Source organism: Pezoporus occidentalis, unplaced genomic scaffold (genome assembly GCF_034315485.1).
Source record: "Pezoporus occidentalis ecotype Australia unplaced genomic scaffold, CSIRO_AGI_Poc_V1 ctg52, whole genome shotgun sequence".
Classification (NCBI taxonomy): Eukaryota; Metazoa; Chordata; class Aves; order Psittaciformes; family Psittacidae; genus Pezoporus; species Pezoporus occidentalis.
In genome coordinates this window covers 228,673-244,569 of record NW_026915858.1, presented here as the reverse complement: position 1 = coordinate 244,569, position 15,897 = coordinate 228,673, and the positions used below count along the sequence as shown (strand labels likewise).

At 44.9% G+C, this 15,897-nt stretch overlaps 1 protein-coding gene across 11 annotated transcripts; it reads left to right on the top strand.

Moving 5' to 3' along the window:
- The first annotated feature begins 6,168 nt into the window (after nt 1–6,168).
- On the top strand, nt 6,169–13,574 carry ZBTB18 (zinc finger and BTB domain containing 18). 11 transcript variants are annotated; one of them, XM_062637321.1, is made up of 3 exons: nt 6,169–6,306; nt 7,676–7,759; nt 9,833–13,574. In XM_062637321.1, the coding sequence occupies exons 2-3, from the start codon at nt 7,747–7,749 to the stop codon at nt 11,413–11,415; spliced, it is 1,596 nt and encodes a 531-aa protein (XP_062493305.1). In that variant the 5' UTR covers nt 6,169–6,306; nt 7,676–7,746; the 3' UTR covers nt 11,416–13,574. The 11 variants fall into 11 exon arrangements, with proteins under 11 accessions (XP_062493305.1, XP_062493307.1, XP_062493310.1 ...); XM_062637326.1 differs by lacking the exon at nt 7,676–7,759 and adding an exon at nt 9,210–9,340 and having other exon boundaries at nt 6,183–6,306; XM_062637322.1 differs by lacking the exon at nt 6,169–6,306 and adding an exon at nt 6,722–7,019.
- Nucleotides 13,575–15,897: the final 2,323 nt, after the last annotated feature.

The window sequence follows — 15,897 nt, the reverse complement described above, 5'->3', positions numbered from 1 at the left end:
TAAATGTCTTTGTAATCTGTAATGATAGGGAAAAAATTACAGAAAAAGCATAAGAATTTAATTAGGTTTTGGTTAAATATTTTATTTTTCAGGTCTGCTTTAAATATAGTGAAATAATAGTAAAGCAGCAGCTAATACTTATTTTGTTTCTATAGCATATCCTTGTAGAAGGGGCACCCCCTAAATGTACAGAGATGCGTACACCCACACACAGCATGTAAAGAAAGAAAAATTCAGCAAATGGTTTTGTAAAACTAAGTTGGCACTTTATTCCTTCATTTCTGAGCACGGCAGAGCTTGGTGCTGGCCACCACACTGCCTGAAAAGGCTTCACATCTCCCAGCTTTCTCAGAATTACTCTGACTGCAACACCCAGTCACAACAATGTGACCTCAGCAGGACCCAGAGAAGGTTTTGTGGAAGAAAGGTCACTTGGGTATCTTCTGAGCAGTCCCACCCAATATACCTCTGCCATTGCAGGGGCTCAGGGGACAAATTAACAACCACTCTGGCTCTCTTCCTTTAGGGGCATCATGACCTGTGTCTCTTATCTTTTTGAAATCTAGGTTTTGCATTTGTAATATATGTTTAGCGATATACTCGTGTGATCTCGTGCACACAGTGTAGGACATGGTAGTCCAGGGTTGAGGGAGACCAGAATCCAGCAGGCAGGTGTTCCTAGGCTAGAAATTAGAAGCCAATTCCTCTGTATCTAAAACAAGCAATTTTTCAACAGAAAACATCTCTATTCTAATTTCAGTGACAGTGTGCACATCATTAATACTCAAACAAATCCAGCTGGATTCTGTTTCACGTCTCCACCCATGAGGCCAGTTCCATTCTTTATCATTAGATTTTTACACAGAGCCTTGAAATTGTCTTGGGACATCACAAAGAAATTACTGATCTCAGTAACTATCCCTGTGTGAAGCAGAAAATGTAGCTTAAAGCTAGAAAAATCTCCGTTTCGGAAAAGGACAGCTGTACCCAAAGACAGTGTATCAGTGGTGCCTGTCCTCAGCTTGCAGCATGAATGCTAGCAGCCACCTTGGTGATAAACCTTGGGTCCTGGCGCTCCTTCTCCTTTATGTGATAGTATTTGAGAGGAGAGAGAAAATTTTGGCCCATGTGCTAAGAAAAGCTCTTCACTGAGCACATCCTGGTGGCTTACCCAGCATAGCTTGGGCTGATAAGAATTACTGATCCAGTCAGACTCTGGCACAATAAGATGCACATTTAGCCAATTCATGCAAAGGCTGTATTATATTATCTTGGCACTTCCTCAGCACTGGTTCCCCAGAGACAAAACTCAGTTCCATGGTGACATCAGCTGAACCTCAAGTGTGATGGCAGCTCCAGAAACTATTTATCTTTTAATTTTTCTGAAAACCAGACTTCCATTAATTAAATTTCACTGCAATTAGAAAAAAAAAAAATCTAAATTTTAAAAAGTAAAGAAAAAAATCAAGAGTGCCACAATCACAAGTCCTAATTTTCACATCTCTGGGATACATAACCCTGGAGGTATTTACTGCTGTACCTCCAGTCCTATGAGTCAAAGCATTCTGGGAGAGTGTTAATTTACCAAGGGGGTATCCACTTTCCATTGCCCTACCAATAAAAACAGTGTGACAGTATCTGGTCCAAAATAACCTGTTGAGCATAAACCTGGGATATTTGATGAGCACTTTCCGTTGTCTATTTCTTGTTTTCTATGGAGAACAAAACAGATGGTATGTATGGTAGTCATTACAGCAGTGCTCTACAATTTGAAGAAAATGTAGAAAATTGGGTTATAGCAGGTGTAAGAAGTATTAAAGGGCAAAGTTTCACCTGATTCCATGGCATAGCTGTGTCATGCTAACAATCTAAACCTATGGCTCTGGACCCAAATACTACACAGGCACTTCTGACCTTTGTCAGCTCCAGCTTTTATGTGGGACTGTCCTCAAGAAGAGTTTCCAAGAGCATATAGCACCATTCAAGCTCCAGAAACAAATGCACCAAACACATTTTGAGGCTTGCAGGCAAAGCTGGCTTGCTATGTATTAATCGATCTTGAGCAGCACCAACCAACACCGGGAGATTCACCACACAAACCATTTTAGAGAAGTCGCCAAGAAGCCTCAACGTTCTCAGATCAGAAGTGAGCAGAGATGCTCTACCAGAGCTGCAGGCGTTCCTGTAGCACCATACTGCAACGTCAGCATTGGTTATGAGCCAAAGGCCTTCAGGCTTGCTTGTTGCCTGGAGGATATAAATGAAAGTCAGCAGGTGCAAAGGTGCAAGAAGTGCAAAATTGCATCATGTCTTTCCAAACTGTGTTTGTGCAGTAAATGAGACTCATTTCTTTCCACGCTATATAGAGAACATTTTTATTTTCTTTGGCTTATGAATGCTTAGTTCAATTTTCATGTGTGTTCTCTGCGGTACCTTGGGATGCCCCAGGTGATTTATAAATATGTGTAGAGACCAGGTGTATTGCCAGATGTTTATGTCCCTTTACAACAAGGCTTCACCATCCCTTCCAATGGAATGCTAGTCTTACGTTATTTTTTTTCTAACAGATGATCAACTGGACTACAGGGTATTTGTGAGTTTTCCCCATGAGGGATTTTTTCTTCGTTCACTTTTCTATCATCTTGTTTCTATATTTAAAATAATGCTAAGTCTTTAAACCCCTCTATGTACTCCTAAAAAAATTAGAGCTCCTTTCATATAAAAAAAAAAAATATCACAGACAAATGTCAACAGCTCCAGGTTTAAATCAATGAAGTCAGACTCACTGCCAAAAAAGATTTTTAATCTTAAAGCGTTACCTACACTCACTTTTTTTCTGTTCCGCTCCATTTCCTATTTAGAAGTAGTAAAAAAAAGTTTTATTGTAATAGCTGTATAAACTGTAATTGTAGATCATTCTCTTAAATATAACTGTAGTAAAAAATAACCTGTAGCTCTGAGGGCAAACCAGTCTGAAGAGGCAAAAAGAACTGAGTGATTTGGCCAAGATCATATAGTCAAATGATAGTATGGAAAAGAAAATACAACCTGATCTAAATAGCAGTCAGCCCTGTAAAGACTAGGTGAGGGGCTGTAAGATTTTTCTCAGTACATCTTACAAGGAGAAGCATATGTGCATGAGGGGGAAATAATAAGTGAACAGAACATACAAACAGTAATGCCCCATGAAATTTTATTTTAAGATTATTTTTAAATTCCAGGTCCTGTAAAAGTCTATAGGGTACTGAGAAAGCTCATTTGCTACATGTCCTCTGTAGCAAATAAATTCTCTGCATTTTTTCACATTAAGCAGCCTCGTTTTTCACAGAGTTTTGTATCATGAGAATGACTAAACTGCCTCCCTCGGTAAAGCTGCACTTGTATAAGTAAGTATTGACAAACTGAGGTCTTAGTAACCGACCCCGAGCAGTTGGTGAGATGGCTTATACTAGGAAGCATGAGGCAGGATGCAGTTTAGAGATCTAGGACAACACAGTTAATGTAATATATTAAGGCACATTCACTGGCAGTTCAATATATATATAACAGCAAAAGTCATTTGTAAGTTTTAGATTAAAAAAAAACAAACTTCAGAACTATTTTCAACAGTATTTCATATCAAAATGCTTTCAACATTTATTTTTGCAATTGAAAGAAAAAAGCAGTTTAGCAGTTATAGGGAAGATGCTCAAGAAATGATGGGCAGCAGGGAAGAGAGTACTGATTTTTCTCAGATGAAGTGATTATTAGCACTGAGGAGACAGGAAACATGAGGAGTCAGCATCTTAGCTGCTCTGTCTTGAAGAGGACAAAACCCCATCTTGTTCCAGGTGTAATGGAATACGGAACACAATGCCAATGGGGAAAAAAAAATAAAAAAGGGAAAAATGCAACTTACAGATGGAATTGTATCAATATCAAAGAAGTACTGAAATACTTTGAGGTTAATAATTAAAAGATCCCACACCAGGTCTGTATGAACAATCAGTTCACCAAAGGATGGAGAGAAAGTCGTTTCTTTTGTATATATATATTTATATGCTTGAAGCATATGGACACCTATAGCTAGCTGCTAGCTGCTGTGTGATATACATAGCAGTGATCTCAGACAAATTAGGCACAACTAGAATTCAGTATGTTTCTTTATAACGGTTTCATATTGCTGAAGGAGAATAAGTACATGCCTTCAGCTTTTATATCTACTCAATCAGTTATTAAAACATAACTGAGTTCTTTAAACTCCTGAGACTCTGCTGGTGAGCACTGTTTCCTTCAAAACACTTCTCTGTGTTGACTGTTTACCTGGAACTGAAGGGGAGATGGGGAAATACCCAACTCCTTGGATTAGTCTTTTCCTAAGGAAGACCTTAGCTCTTCAGGCCCAGCTCCCACTGCCCCACCCCGACCCATCACTAAGCCGTGGCATTCTCTAGAGGTGTTGACCTCAACCTGTCGGTGAACAACCGTGAGGTCTGGAGAGCTCTTTGTATGCTCAGGTGCTGCCCTTCCCACGGCCTCCCAGGAGCGGGCAGGCCTGGGCACTTACATCCCAAAGGATGCTGGTCTCCTGGCGCTGCTCCCGGTAACCTGCCTGGCTGCTGCGGGAAGCACAAAGAAACGCAATACTAGAGGTGGAAACTCTAACCTGGGGCAGGGCAATTCATTAAGAGAAGCCAGAGCACGCTCTCATCACACTCCTGTTACAAATTCACAACTGGCCTGTGCCAACCAGGGAGAGAAGCTACAACACTAACTACGAGATTACAAAGGTGAATTTATTCACGTGCATGAGGTGCCCCAGCCAAACTGAGCGCACCCCAGGGATTTTTCTTCAGGGGTTTTATACAAAGGTATGATATGAATCACCCACCTACCAACTAATGCGCATTTCTAACTGCCCAATCATAAATGTGGCAGGGCAAAGCAACAATGGGTTTGTGTATCTTGCAACAGCAGCACCTATCAGCATTCTGGTGGCTTATCTGTTAATCCAGATGTTTCTGCTGTCAACTTCTGCAAGGTTATCAGGCATCAGCAACTTGTGCTTCTCCTAGATACGGATCCCTCAGTGAATTTTGTGAAGAGTGGCTTTATCTTAGTCCATTACTTGCTCCTCTTAGTAGGGGCAGGTGATGGATCTTAGGTCTTGAGATAACAACACAGCAATTATACGCTAATGATGTTCTTGACTCCTAATGAATGCTTGGTCTCAGCTATTTAATTCACACTGCCCATCCCAAACTGCCCGAGGTAGCACAGCAATCCCCAGCTGCCCGGCCGTGTGGCAGGACGGGGCTCGGCAGTTTCCCGAGGGTGGGCAGGCGGGCTGCCCCAGCCAGGCCAGGCACGCTCACACACTACTGCACCTCTCACAGCCTGTCCCGGCACAGGTGGCCCCACTACCGACATGGCCAGGCACGGGAGCAGGGGCACACCAAAGCCTTGAGGCCCCACGCCCAGAGTAGGGCAGCCAGGAGAGACCGGCCAAGCCGCACCTGCTGCCCGCCACCCTCCGCCGTCCCACCATGCACCGCGCCAACTCCCCCCTCCCCGACACCCTCCGGCAACCGGCGCGAGGCCCCAGCCCTCGCGCGCCCTCGGCAGCAAAGCCCCGCCCCCTCCGGGCCCGCCCTCTCCATCCGCCCCACCCTCGGCCCCGCCCCTTCCCCGGGCTCGCCGGGGCCCCGCCCCCTTCCGCCTCACCGCCCCCCTCTCCCCGCCGGGTCACGCCCCCTTGTCTCGCCGCGCGCTGCGATTGGCTTTCCCGGGCCGGCCTCCTCCACTCAGCGCCCGCCGCTGCCCGTCACTCATCGGCGGGGCGCCGCGCCGGTTGGCGGCGGCGGCGGCGCGGGCGGGCCGGGCTGTCAGTCAGGGAGCGGAGTCCGAAGTGGGGAGCGGGGAGGGGGTGAACATCTGTCTGCCGCAGCCCGGGCCCGGCTGTGCCGCCGCTGCCGCCGTGCGTGCGCCCGCCCGCCCGTGCTGCGTGCGCCCGGCGCCCCCGCCCGCCCGCTCTCCCCTGGGCCCCCGCCCCTCCCCCCTCCCGCCCGGCCCCGGGCTCCGCGCCGTCTCCGGCCGTCGGTGCCATGGGGAGCCGCTGAGCTCGGGGCCCGCTTCGCTCCGCCGGCTGCCCCGCTCGCTCCTCAGCTGCCGGCAGGGGGGAGGCCGGGGGGCGGCGGCAAGCGGGCGCGGGGGGCGGGCGGGGGGGAGGGCGGGAGGGGGGTGAGACGCGATCCCGGAGCGGCAAGTGAGCGAAGAGGAGCCGGCGGGCGGCGGCGGGAGCGCGGGGACTTCGGGCCGCCGGGGAGTGTGAGTCCCGCAGCCCCCATCCCCACACACCCGCCGGGACGGGGCCGGGGCCGGTGCGGCCCCGCGGGGCGGGCGGAGTTGTCGGCGGGTCCGGTGGGGGGGGTGGGCGCAGCCGGGCGGGGGGGCGGGGGCAGCCCTCACCGGGTGGCGAGACCGGCCGCCCCGGCGCCGCTCCCGGTTACTTTTCTTTTGTTGCCGCTGTGACCCGGGGGCGGCTTTTCCTGCGCGCCGGGCAGCTGCTTCCTTCCCCGCGGGGCGGCCGCCGGCGCTCACGGCCACGGGCGGGGGTGGTGGCGGCGCTGCCCGGCAGGACCAGGCCACCGTGGGCGGCGGGGGCCGGCCGGCCCCGGTCCGAGGTGCCGGGCAGAGGTGGGGGTGGCCCCGGCGGAAAGTTGCCGTCGCCCGATGGGGATGTGGGGGGGCCGGGCCCGCAGGGAACTTGCTGTGCGCCGCGGGGCCGCGCCTCCCCTCACGGCCCGGCTCGGCCTGGCCCGGCGCGTCCTGGGGGACGGCGGGCAGGTAAACCATACGGCTCGGTAGACGCGAGTGTCACCGGAGGGGCCGAGGGAGGCCGAGGGGCACGGCGAGTCCCGGGCGGCTGGCGGTGGGGGAGACGGGTCTGCCGGAACCTTCGGGGCTGGGGCCGGCGTCCCGGTGCCACTGCAGGCAAGTAAATGACAACCCGACTCCAGCCGGGGAAGAGCAATTTTGGGGTGAGCTGAAGGCGCGGAATAGAGCCCCGGGCAGGTTAGCCACCTCGCTGCTGTGGCTGAGCCGAGTTGGAGAGCTCGGTGTCACTTACGGTGTCTAAACGTAGAAACTGAAAGGACCGGCGGCGCGGCGGGGAGCTGTGGCTGGAGTACATCGGTTCGGCTAATGCCTGCTTTTGGCTGAACCCCCGGGCTCAGTAAAACCGAGCTTTTTGGGTTTCTCGGTAACCCCGTGGCTGGGGTATGCTGTCAGCGTGTAAAGCGGTCCTCCAACTTAAGGCAGAAGTGTTGCTATGCTGCAAATACAGTAGAGCCCCATATGTTTAGGATTTTCTTTTTTTTTTTTTTCTTTCCCTCCCTGTTAGAAAGTTTGAAAAAAAGAGACTTTGAAGTATTTTGTTTATACTAACAGAAGAGAAAAGTTCTCCTAAGAAAAAGCTGGTGGCAGGAGTGTAGAGGAGTAGCATATGGCATTAAAAGGAGCACAGCTGGAGGTAGCATTTCCATCTGAACATGATGTCAGAGCAGCTGACAGCCTGCCATCCCTCAGCCTTTTATTCTAACACACAGACAGGGAGTTAGTGTGTGCAGATCTGTGTGTGGAGAAGGTATCTCATTCCTCTCTAACATCATCTCCACTTTGCATCTGTCTCTCCTAGTCTGCTTTTTTTCCACCGATCTAACAGACCTGGAGCCAGCAAGACTCAGAGGAAAGGACTTAATCAGGTTTATGTGTACTAAAGGTAGGAGTAGCAATAGATTAGATACAGCATATTTCTGTTTTGGTGTGTTGTTTATTGAATTTCAGAAAAAAATCACATTACTTTTCTAACCAAGTACAGGGGTAATATATGAAATTGAGTATTAAATAGATGAGTGGACTTAGTCAAAAGGCTTGGACTGCAGTTGGAAAGTATCAGTTCTTGGGCACGTTGTTAGCATTAACTTTAATGTATATTGTGAGAATGTCTTGGTTTGGAAGAAGGAGAGAGCAGGTTCATTCTTCATTTGTGAGACCAAAACTGCACTGGATTTAGGGGCAAGCCTAACGAGAGTTCTGCTTTATGTTCTTGTGTTGCAGCTTTTAAATGACTTTACGGGGGTTTTAGTGAAATACACAAAAATGTGGGTTTTTTAAAAAAACAGGACTGTTCTGGCTGAAATGTGTTTGTGGGGAAGTCTTTGATTAAACTTCACGGTTAAATATCCTGCAGCTCAGAGCCATGGTAGTGTACAGCTGTAGTGCTTCTGAGAGATAGAAATCACTTATGTGTTTAGAAACTTTTGTACCCAGGAGAATGGCTTGACTGGTTTCCTCTTTTCTCTCTCGCGTGTAGCACTTGCAATCTTTTATTCCAGCATAACAATAATTATTTGAAGGAGTTTTTGTATTTGCGACTAATTTAGAACTTGTAGATTTGAGCTGCCTGAATTGGCCAGACAGCTGTAATCGCACTCCTCTATTCTTAATCTCTTTATCTGGGCAGCAGCTGCCATATGGCCACAGTCAGCTGGATCAGATGTTTATAAGCTTCCTTCTTCGTCCCTCTCTGTCCTTTCAGCCTCCTAATTTGATCACAGCTACCTTGTGAGCTGCCCTCCAATCTTTATTTTTAGCCCTCTTAAGGATTAGGATTGATGTTGGCTGTGGGGCACTTAAAGTGATTGTATTGTAAATCTTCGTGCTTTACTCTAGCAATGGTATTTTGCAGAAGATAGTAGGGGTTGTGTTGTAAGTTTTAGTACATCTTGGTTTGTGAGGGAAGAGGATTTTTCAATAATATCCGCCAGCCTAGAGAGCCAGGATCTGCTTAAGGTGGTTTGGGAGACCATTGCTATCAATCACAGAAGAATAGATTAGACAGTTTTTTAGGAGATTTTACTTTCCATTTGAGTTTTGACTTCTCTGCTTCTTGTTTATTTTTTCTTTCTCATCAAGGAAGCTGAATAGAAAAATGCTTGGGTAAGGACAGTTCTTGGGATACTGATTGTAAATATGCACACAGGCTCACGTTGAATGACTTTTTCTTTTTTTTTTTTTAAGTTTGATACTGCAGACTCTGCCCGGTGTGGGAGGGGAGGGAGATTTCTGTCCTTCTGCACAGGGAAGCGGTGCTCGCTGGCTTTCTGGATGTTAGTTTTCTTTTGTAAATTCTGCGTGTTGGCAAAACCTGTTCATGTTCTATTGTACAGTGTGGAGAAGGCTCAAAACCTGAAACTGTGCTTACTGCAAGAAGAAAACCATGCAAACTGAATTTCTAAAAACCTCAATTTTGCTGTTACTGTATACTGACACCCATAAATAATTTTTATACTTCATGAATGTTAGACCTTCAGATTTGGGTATATTGGCATTTCCTCATGCGCAATCTTTTCCTTTTGCTACAATTTGACTTTAAAAAGAAGGTTGATCTGATTTTTTTTTTTTTTTCTTTGCCCTCTGTGATCTCTCAAACTTAGTGCTAAAAAAAAAAATGCAGATTTTTTTGGGGGTCTCCCTCCTAGGGATGCAGTCTGAAGGAAGTTTCCCAAAAAAAAACCCAAACTGAACAGATTTTATGAACACCCATGATACTTTAAAAAAAAAAATTACAAATGTACCTATGTGCTTATTTACCACGGAAGGGGAGTCCGAACTTCAGTGGTTGATCGGGGAAAGAGTTGTCATCATACATGCGTGTTAAATAATCTTTGCATGGTGTCAGTACCAGAATTCTGGCAATATAAAGGCGAGGTTTTTGGAGTGGAATAACTTGGATTCATAAGTTCCATGATTCCGACCCACATTTAATTTTTAAAAATCTCATTGCTTATAGGTTATGAAGACAGTATGGAGTTTCCTGACCACAGTAGACATTTGCTACAGTGTCTGAGTGAGCAGAGACATCAGGGTTTTCTTTGTGATTGCACTGTTCTGGTAGGAGATGCCCAGTTCCGAGCACACAGAGCTGTACTGGCTTCATGCAGCATGTATTTCCACCTCTTTTACAAGGACCAGCTGGACAAAAGGGACATTGTTCATCTGAACAGCGACATTGTTACAGCCCCAGCTTTCGCTCTCCTGCTTGAATTCATGTACGAAGGAAAGCTCCAGTTCAAAGACTTGCCCATTGAAGACGTGCTAGCAGCTGCCAGTTATCTCCACATGTATGACATTGTCAAAGTCTGCAAAAAGAAGCTGAAAGAGAAAGCAACCACGGAGGCAGACAGTACAAAAAAGGAGGAAGACGCTTCAAGTTGTTCAGACAAAGTGGAGAGCCTCTCTGACGGCAGCAGCCACATGCCAGGAGACTTGCCCAGCGATGAAGACGATGGAGAAGATGAAAAATTGAACATCCTGCCTAGCAAAAGGGACTTGGCGGCGGAGCCTGGGAACATGTGGATGAGATTGCCCTCAGACTCAGCAGGCATTCCCCAGACTGGCGGAGAGGCAGAGACGCACGCAGCAGCAGCTGGAAAAACAGTAGCCAGCCCCTGCAGCTCAACAGAGTCTTTGTCCCAGAGGTCTGTCACCTCCGTGAGGGATTCAGCAGATGTTGACTGTGTGCTGGACCTGTCTGTCAAGTCCAGCCTTTCAGGAGTTGAAAACTTGAACAGTTCTTATTTCTCTTCACAGGACATGCTTAGAAGCAGCCTGGTTCAGGTGAAGGTGGAGAAAGAGGCTTCCTGTGATGAGAGTGATGTTGGCACTAATGACTATGATATGGAACATAGCACTGTGAAAGAAAGTGTGAGCACTAATAACAGGGTACAGTACGAGCCGGCCCACCTGGCTCCGATGAGGGAAGATTCGGTCTTGAGGGAGCTAGATAGAGAGGACAAGGCAAGCGATGACGAAATGATAACTCCAGAGAATGAAAGAGTCCAGGTGGAAGGCAACATGGACAGCAGCTTGCTCCCTTACGTGTCAAACATACTTAGCCCCGCTGGCCAAATTTTCATGTGTCCTCTCTGCAACAAGGTCTTTCCTAGCCCCCACATCCTGCAGATCCATTTAAGCACGCACTTTCGAGAGCAGGACGGGATCCGCAGCAAGCCTGCTACCGATGTCAATGTCCCGACCTGCTCGTTGTGTGGTAAGACTTTTTCTTGCATGTACACCTTGAAACGTCATGAGAGGACTCATTCAGGTGAAAAGCCCTACACTTGCACCCAGTGTGGGAAGAGCTTCCAGTACTCCCACAACCTGAGCCGCCACGCAGTGGTTCACACGCGGGAGAAGCCTCATGCTTGTAAGTGGTGTGAACGCAGGTTCACGCAGTCCGGAGACCTTTACAGACACATTCGGAAGTTTCACTGTGAGTTGGTGAACTCATTGTCTGTCAAAAGCGAAGCACTGAGCTTACCTACTGTCAGAGACTGGACCTTAGAAGATAGCTCACAAGAACTTTGGAAATAAAATTTTTATATATATAAATAATATATATATAAATCTATATAGTTGTGGTACAGTCTAAAAGCAATCTTGTTTCCTTGAACTGAAAGTTTGGCTATTAGCTTGTTTTTTGCACTTTAAGGCAGCATGAATATTTCGCTAATTTAGCACTCCAGTAAAAATGAACTGTAGAGGTAATCCGACAAAGTCACAAATTACGGAGCGTATTTTTCCCCCTTTTTGGAATAGAAGCCAGCGGATACTTTACTTCTAAGGGATCTCCAATTCAAAAAATTTGGACGTGGCTTTATTCTCCCCAAAACATTGCATTCTTTTATGAGCTCTCGATCTTTCTCCTCTTTAAAATCTGAATGTAGAAATCCTCTCCCAATTTTGTCAGTTCCTTTACATTTCTATAATTGCATGAGTCCTTTCTAGCTGTTGGAAACCTGAATGCTTTTAGACCCAAATGGAAAATTTCTGAAATGCTGGATTATCTATTTTTAAACAAGCGGTTGACTTAAAACTTATTATGGCAACTTCTGGATTTCTGACAGTTCCCACTGGAAAAAAAAAAAAAAGAAAAAAGAAAAAAAAACCACAAACAAACAGAAAAACAAAAAATGACAAAACAAAAAAAAAGGCAACAAAAACATAAAACAAAAACCCTGAGAGTACACTGGGATCACTGGGACTCTGTCTTACGTGAAGGTTTGCTTGGGATGAAAAAGGATATTGCAGCTTCAGCAGTGATGAACTGTGTGTTTAAAAAATGTGAATTACTGTTATTGTATACTGTAATTGATTACATGGGCCGGGGGGAGGTATCAAAGAACTTGGCAGGTTGTGTTGATGCTCTTAGTTGAGTCTTGAAAAGTAAATATTAACGCTACAGAAATGCATGATTTTCAGTATATTTTTGTCTTTGTTTGCATTGTATAACTTTAACGAGTGAGTTGAAAATTATTTAATTTCCTTAGGAAAAAAAACCGACACCGTTGAAAATGCCAGTGTTACGAAGAAGAGAAATGCACTGTTTTTATTTTATCTAATTTAAATTTACTTTCCCACTGTTTTTAAGTTGAGAAGAACTTAAGCTGCGAGTCGCCGATTTAGCTGCGTTAACAAGGAAAAAAAAAAACACAAAAAACCCCACAAAAATACTGAATGTTTACAACCAGGCTTCGAGATTTGCATGTGTGGTGTGCATTTACTAACCCCAGCCCCTCCTAATTGCACAGACCCCACGCCAGCTCCAGCTGAGGTGCGTCCATTTCCCCAGATGAGCATTCGTAGGATTCCTGCTGCACCGCTCCACCACAATAGGTCGTTCTTTTTTTCCCCCCCCCGCGTTGAAAAGAGGCTGTGGACTGAAAAAAAGAAAAAATTTAAAAAAAGGAAAAAAAAGAAGAAAAAGCCCTGGGCTGAAAGGCCTGGGCAGGCCTGAGTGACAGGGGGGCCGGGGGAGGGCAGGGGAAGGACTATGCGTATCCAAGCAGCAGAGACTGCAGCCTGACGTGTGGTTTTAATGACCAACACGCAGGTCAAAAGCATTTTGCACAGTGTTTGTTTTCCTGTCTTGCACTTACAAATAAGGTCTATGGGAGTAGCATGGAAAACGTTTGCTGTTTTTCCCTTTTTTTTTTTTTCCCCTTTTTTTTCTCTGCTTTTGTTTAAAATTTGATCGCCTTAACTACTGTAAACATAGCCTATTTTTGTGCTTAAGATACTGAATGGAAAACTCCATTGTGTATTGCTGGACTGTTTTGGAAATATTTGGTCAAATGTGTGTTAATTTGGCTGTAATGGCATTTAAAACAAAACAAAAAAAAAGCTGTGAAAATGGCCTTGGAGCGTTATCTTTAGTTACTTGAATAGTTTCTAGGTTTTAAAACTACATTCTTTTCTTAAGTTAGAGAAGACAATCAGTGTCTGAGGAAAATGGACTTTCTCTTGGATTTTTTTGTGGTCCTCGTGAGTGATTGCTTTTTTCCTTTCCTTAGTTTCACATTCTTCTTTTGTTCTAAAACTTAGACTGACATCTAGCTTTGACAATCATAGTATGTTTTATTTTCCTGAGGGGGGAATAACTTATAATGCTGTTTAGTTTTGTACTATTGGTGTGTTGGTGAATTTTTAAACTGTGTGCTAACTGCAATAAATTATATGAACTGAGAAATCAATTCCCTTGTCTTTTTTCCCTCTTTTAAATTATAGTCACGGAGTATTTTTTATAATGTGTAACTTTATTACTTTTGTACAGACTTCTATTGCTAACTGTGTATGGAATATGTTTTCAGTATGCTTTTGAGCACTTTGTTGCTAACGTACATATTTACATCTCACTTAACATTTTAAAAAAAATTAAATGCTTGTGTTTTGAAAGCATTTCTGTGTGTGCAGCTCTCGATCTTTCTGTAGAGGTATTTTTTTTGTTAGTTTTTTCTTCCCCAAAGACTTTTGCAGAAGCAGTCTATTGAAATCCAGACAGTTTGCTACCATGCAAATATCTAGGCAGACACACAATTCCTTTTCTGGGCTTAATTTCACCCTAAGGATCTCTCTTGGGCTCACTCTTTTGTATTCAGTCTCTATCAGAACAGCAGAGCAGAAGGCAACAACTTAATCTGAAGCACTGGCCGCGTGCTGACTGGCCGTCAGTGTTACAGTAGGCAGTGAAAATGCCCAAAATACTGGTAATACATCAAAACTCTCTGGCCTACAGAGGGAAATTGAAATAATCCTGAGTCTGTTTGGGGATTTCTCTTACAGCCTAAACATTTCTTTAAAAAAATAAAATGAAGCTTGCCGAAACCTTTGAAAAAGACCTGGGTTAGTTGCTTGCTGGAGTATATACCCAGAATTCTTGTTTGAGGCTGCTCTATCCTAGGAACAAGCACTGCAGAGCCCAATGGGAATATGAAAGTAGAGCTAAATTAGAAGTCTGGAACAGAGACAGCAGGACTAATTTGAAAGGGAAAAAAATATCTTAATTTAAACATTTCATTACATTTGTCATCTGCTGAGGTACAGCTGAAGTTGTGCCTTGACCAAGTGAATCTCGGTGCCTAATGGTATTCTGCTAATCTTCCTGCCTTTACAGTAACTTGTACTTAGCCAAAATTTTCTTTTTTACTGTTTTATTCTTTATAACAATTTTCAATCATCATTTGCTGTGTTTGGGGTTGGGGTTTCTTGCATTATTAGAGAGATTTTGAAAACATTTCCTTTTGTCAACTTCAGCGTCTTCCACCGTGTAGATTTCTCTTTTTGTAGCAGCAGACCTTTCCTGCAGGCTTTCATATGGTGGAATATTATGTGTAGTTAAGATGGTTTAAAGTATCGTCAAGACTGTGAAACGGCTAATACTGCAGTTCTGCAATCCGTGCAGCTGATGAGCTCTGGATGTGGCTCTAGGCAGATTCACCATTTGTTCTCCAACATTAAGATTTTCAAGGACTGTAGATTCCCAAATGAAACTAGACTTAGAAGAAGCCCTTCTTCAGAAGGGTAACAGAAAACATAACTTAGCCATTAACAACATTAAAGGACAATTCAAAATATCCTTTATACTTTTGGGTTTTATCTAGATGGTCTATACATGTGCAGCACATACTTGCTCATGGCTATCAGTGTTTCTTCAATGAAAAGATGAAGCATACTCCTGTGTGTTGCTTCTCTCCATCAAGTTTAATGTACTGACATATCTAACTGTATATCTAGCTGTAACTTTTTTCTTTTTTTTTTTCTTAATACAGTCCCTCGATAACAAAGCATGAGAGAACATCTTATTTGTCTTTTTTTGTGATAACAAAATCCTCACCGTTCATGTTTCCATGATGGTTGAAGGCAAATTTGCGGGATTGGAAACGGTGCGCTCTAAACTCCACAGGTTCAGAAGACTTTCTCTGACCAGTCATCACGTTTTAGCTGTGAGTCCTTCTAGCCCAAGACTCACAGGAAGCATGCTAAATACATCATTCAGCATTTTTTCTAACCGCTGCCTGTCATAGCTTAATATTCTTTAATTATGAATTATTTCTCTAAACTCAAGCTTAGGGAGTTTGATCTAACAAGAGACTTTTGGATCTGGTATAGCATTATACAGACCGCCTACTTACTGAGACTTTTGTGTGCTTTAGCTGCAATTTGAAGAAGAACTTGGTAGGAGTTTAAACTTTCTGGCAAGGGAAGGGAAAGGTTCCTCATTGCTTTTCCTGCTTTCCTGCTCTCCTGAATGAGGATAAAAGCGAATACCAAACAATCCCATATAGTTTTGCTAAGCCTAAATGGAGCCAGCATATCCCTTCAGAACCCTCATTGCCTTGCAGGAAGCCTAAATAAAAATTGAAAATCAATTTGCAAAGGGCCAGATTCCCTTTTCCCCCTCTGTTACCGCATTCCAGCAGCCATGTGGACTCACCTCGGGAAGGACACCACCGTTTCCTCTCCCTGCCACAGCGTACCCTCTGCTTTCCTTCTGCGAATAATGGATCAAGTGAATTG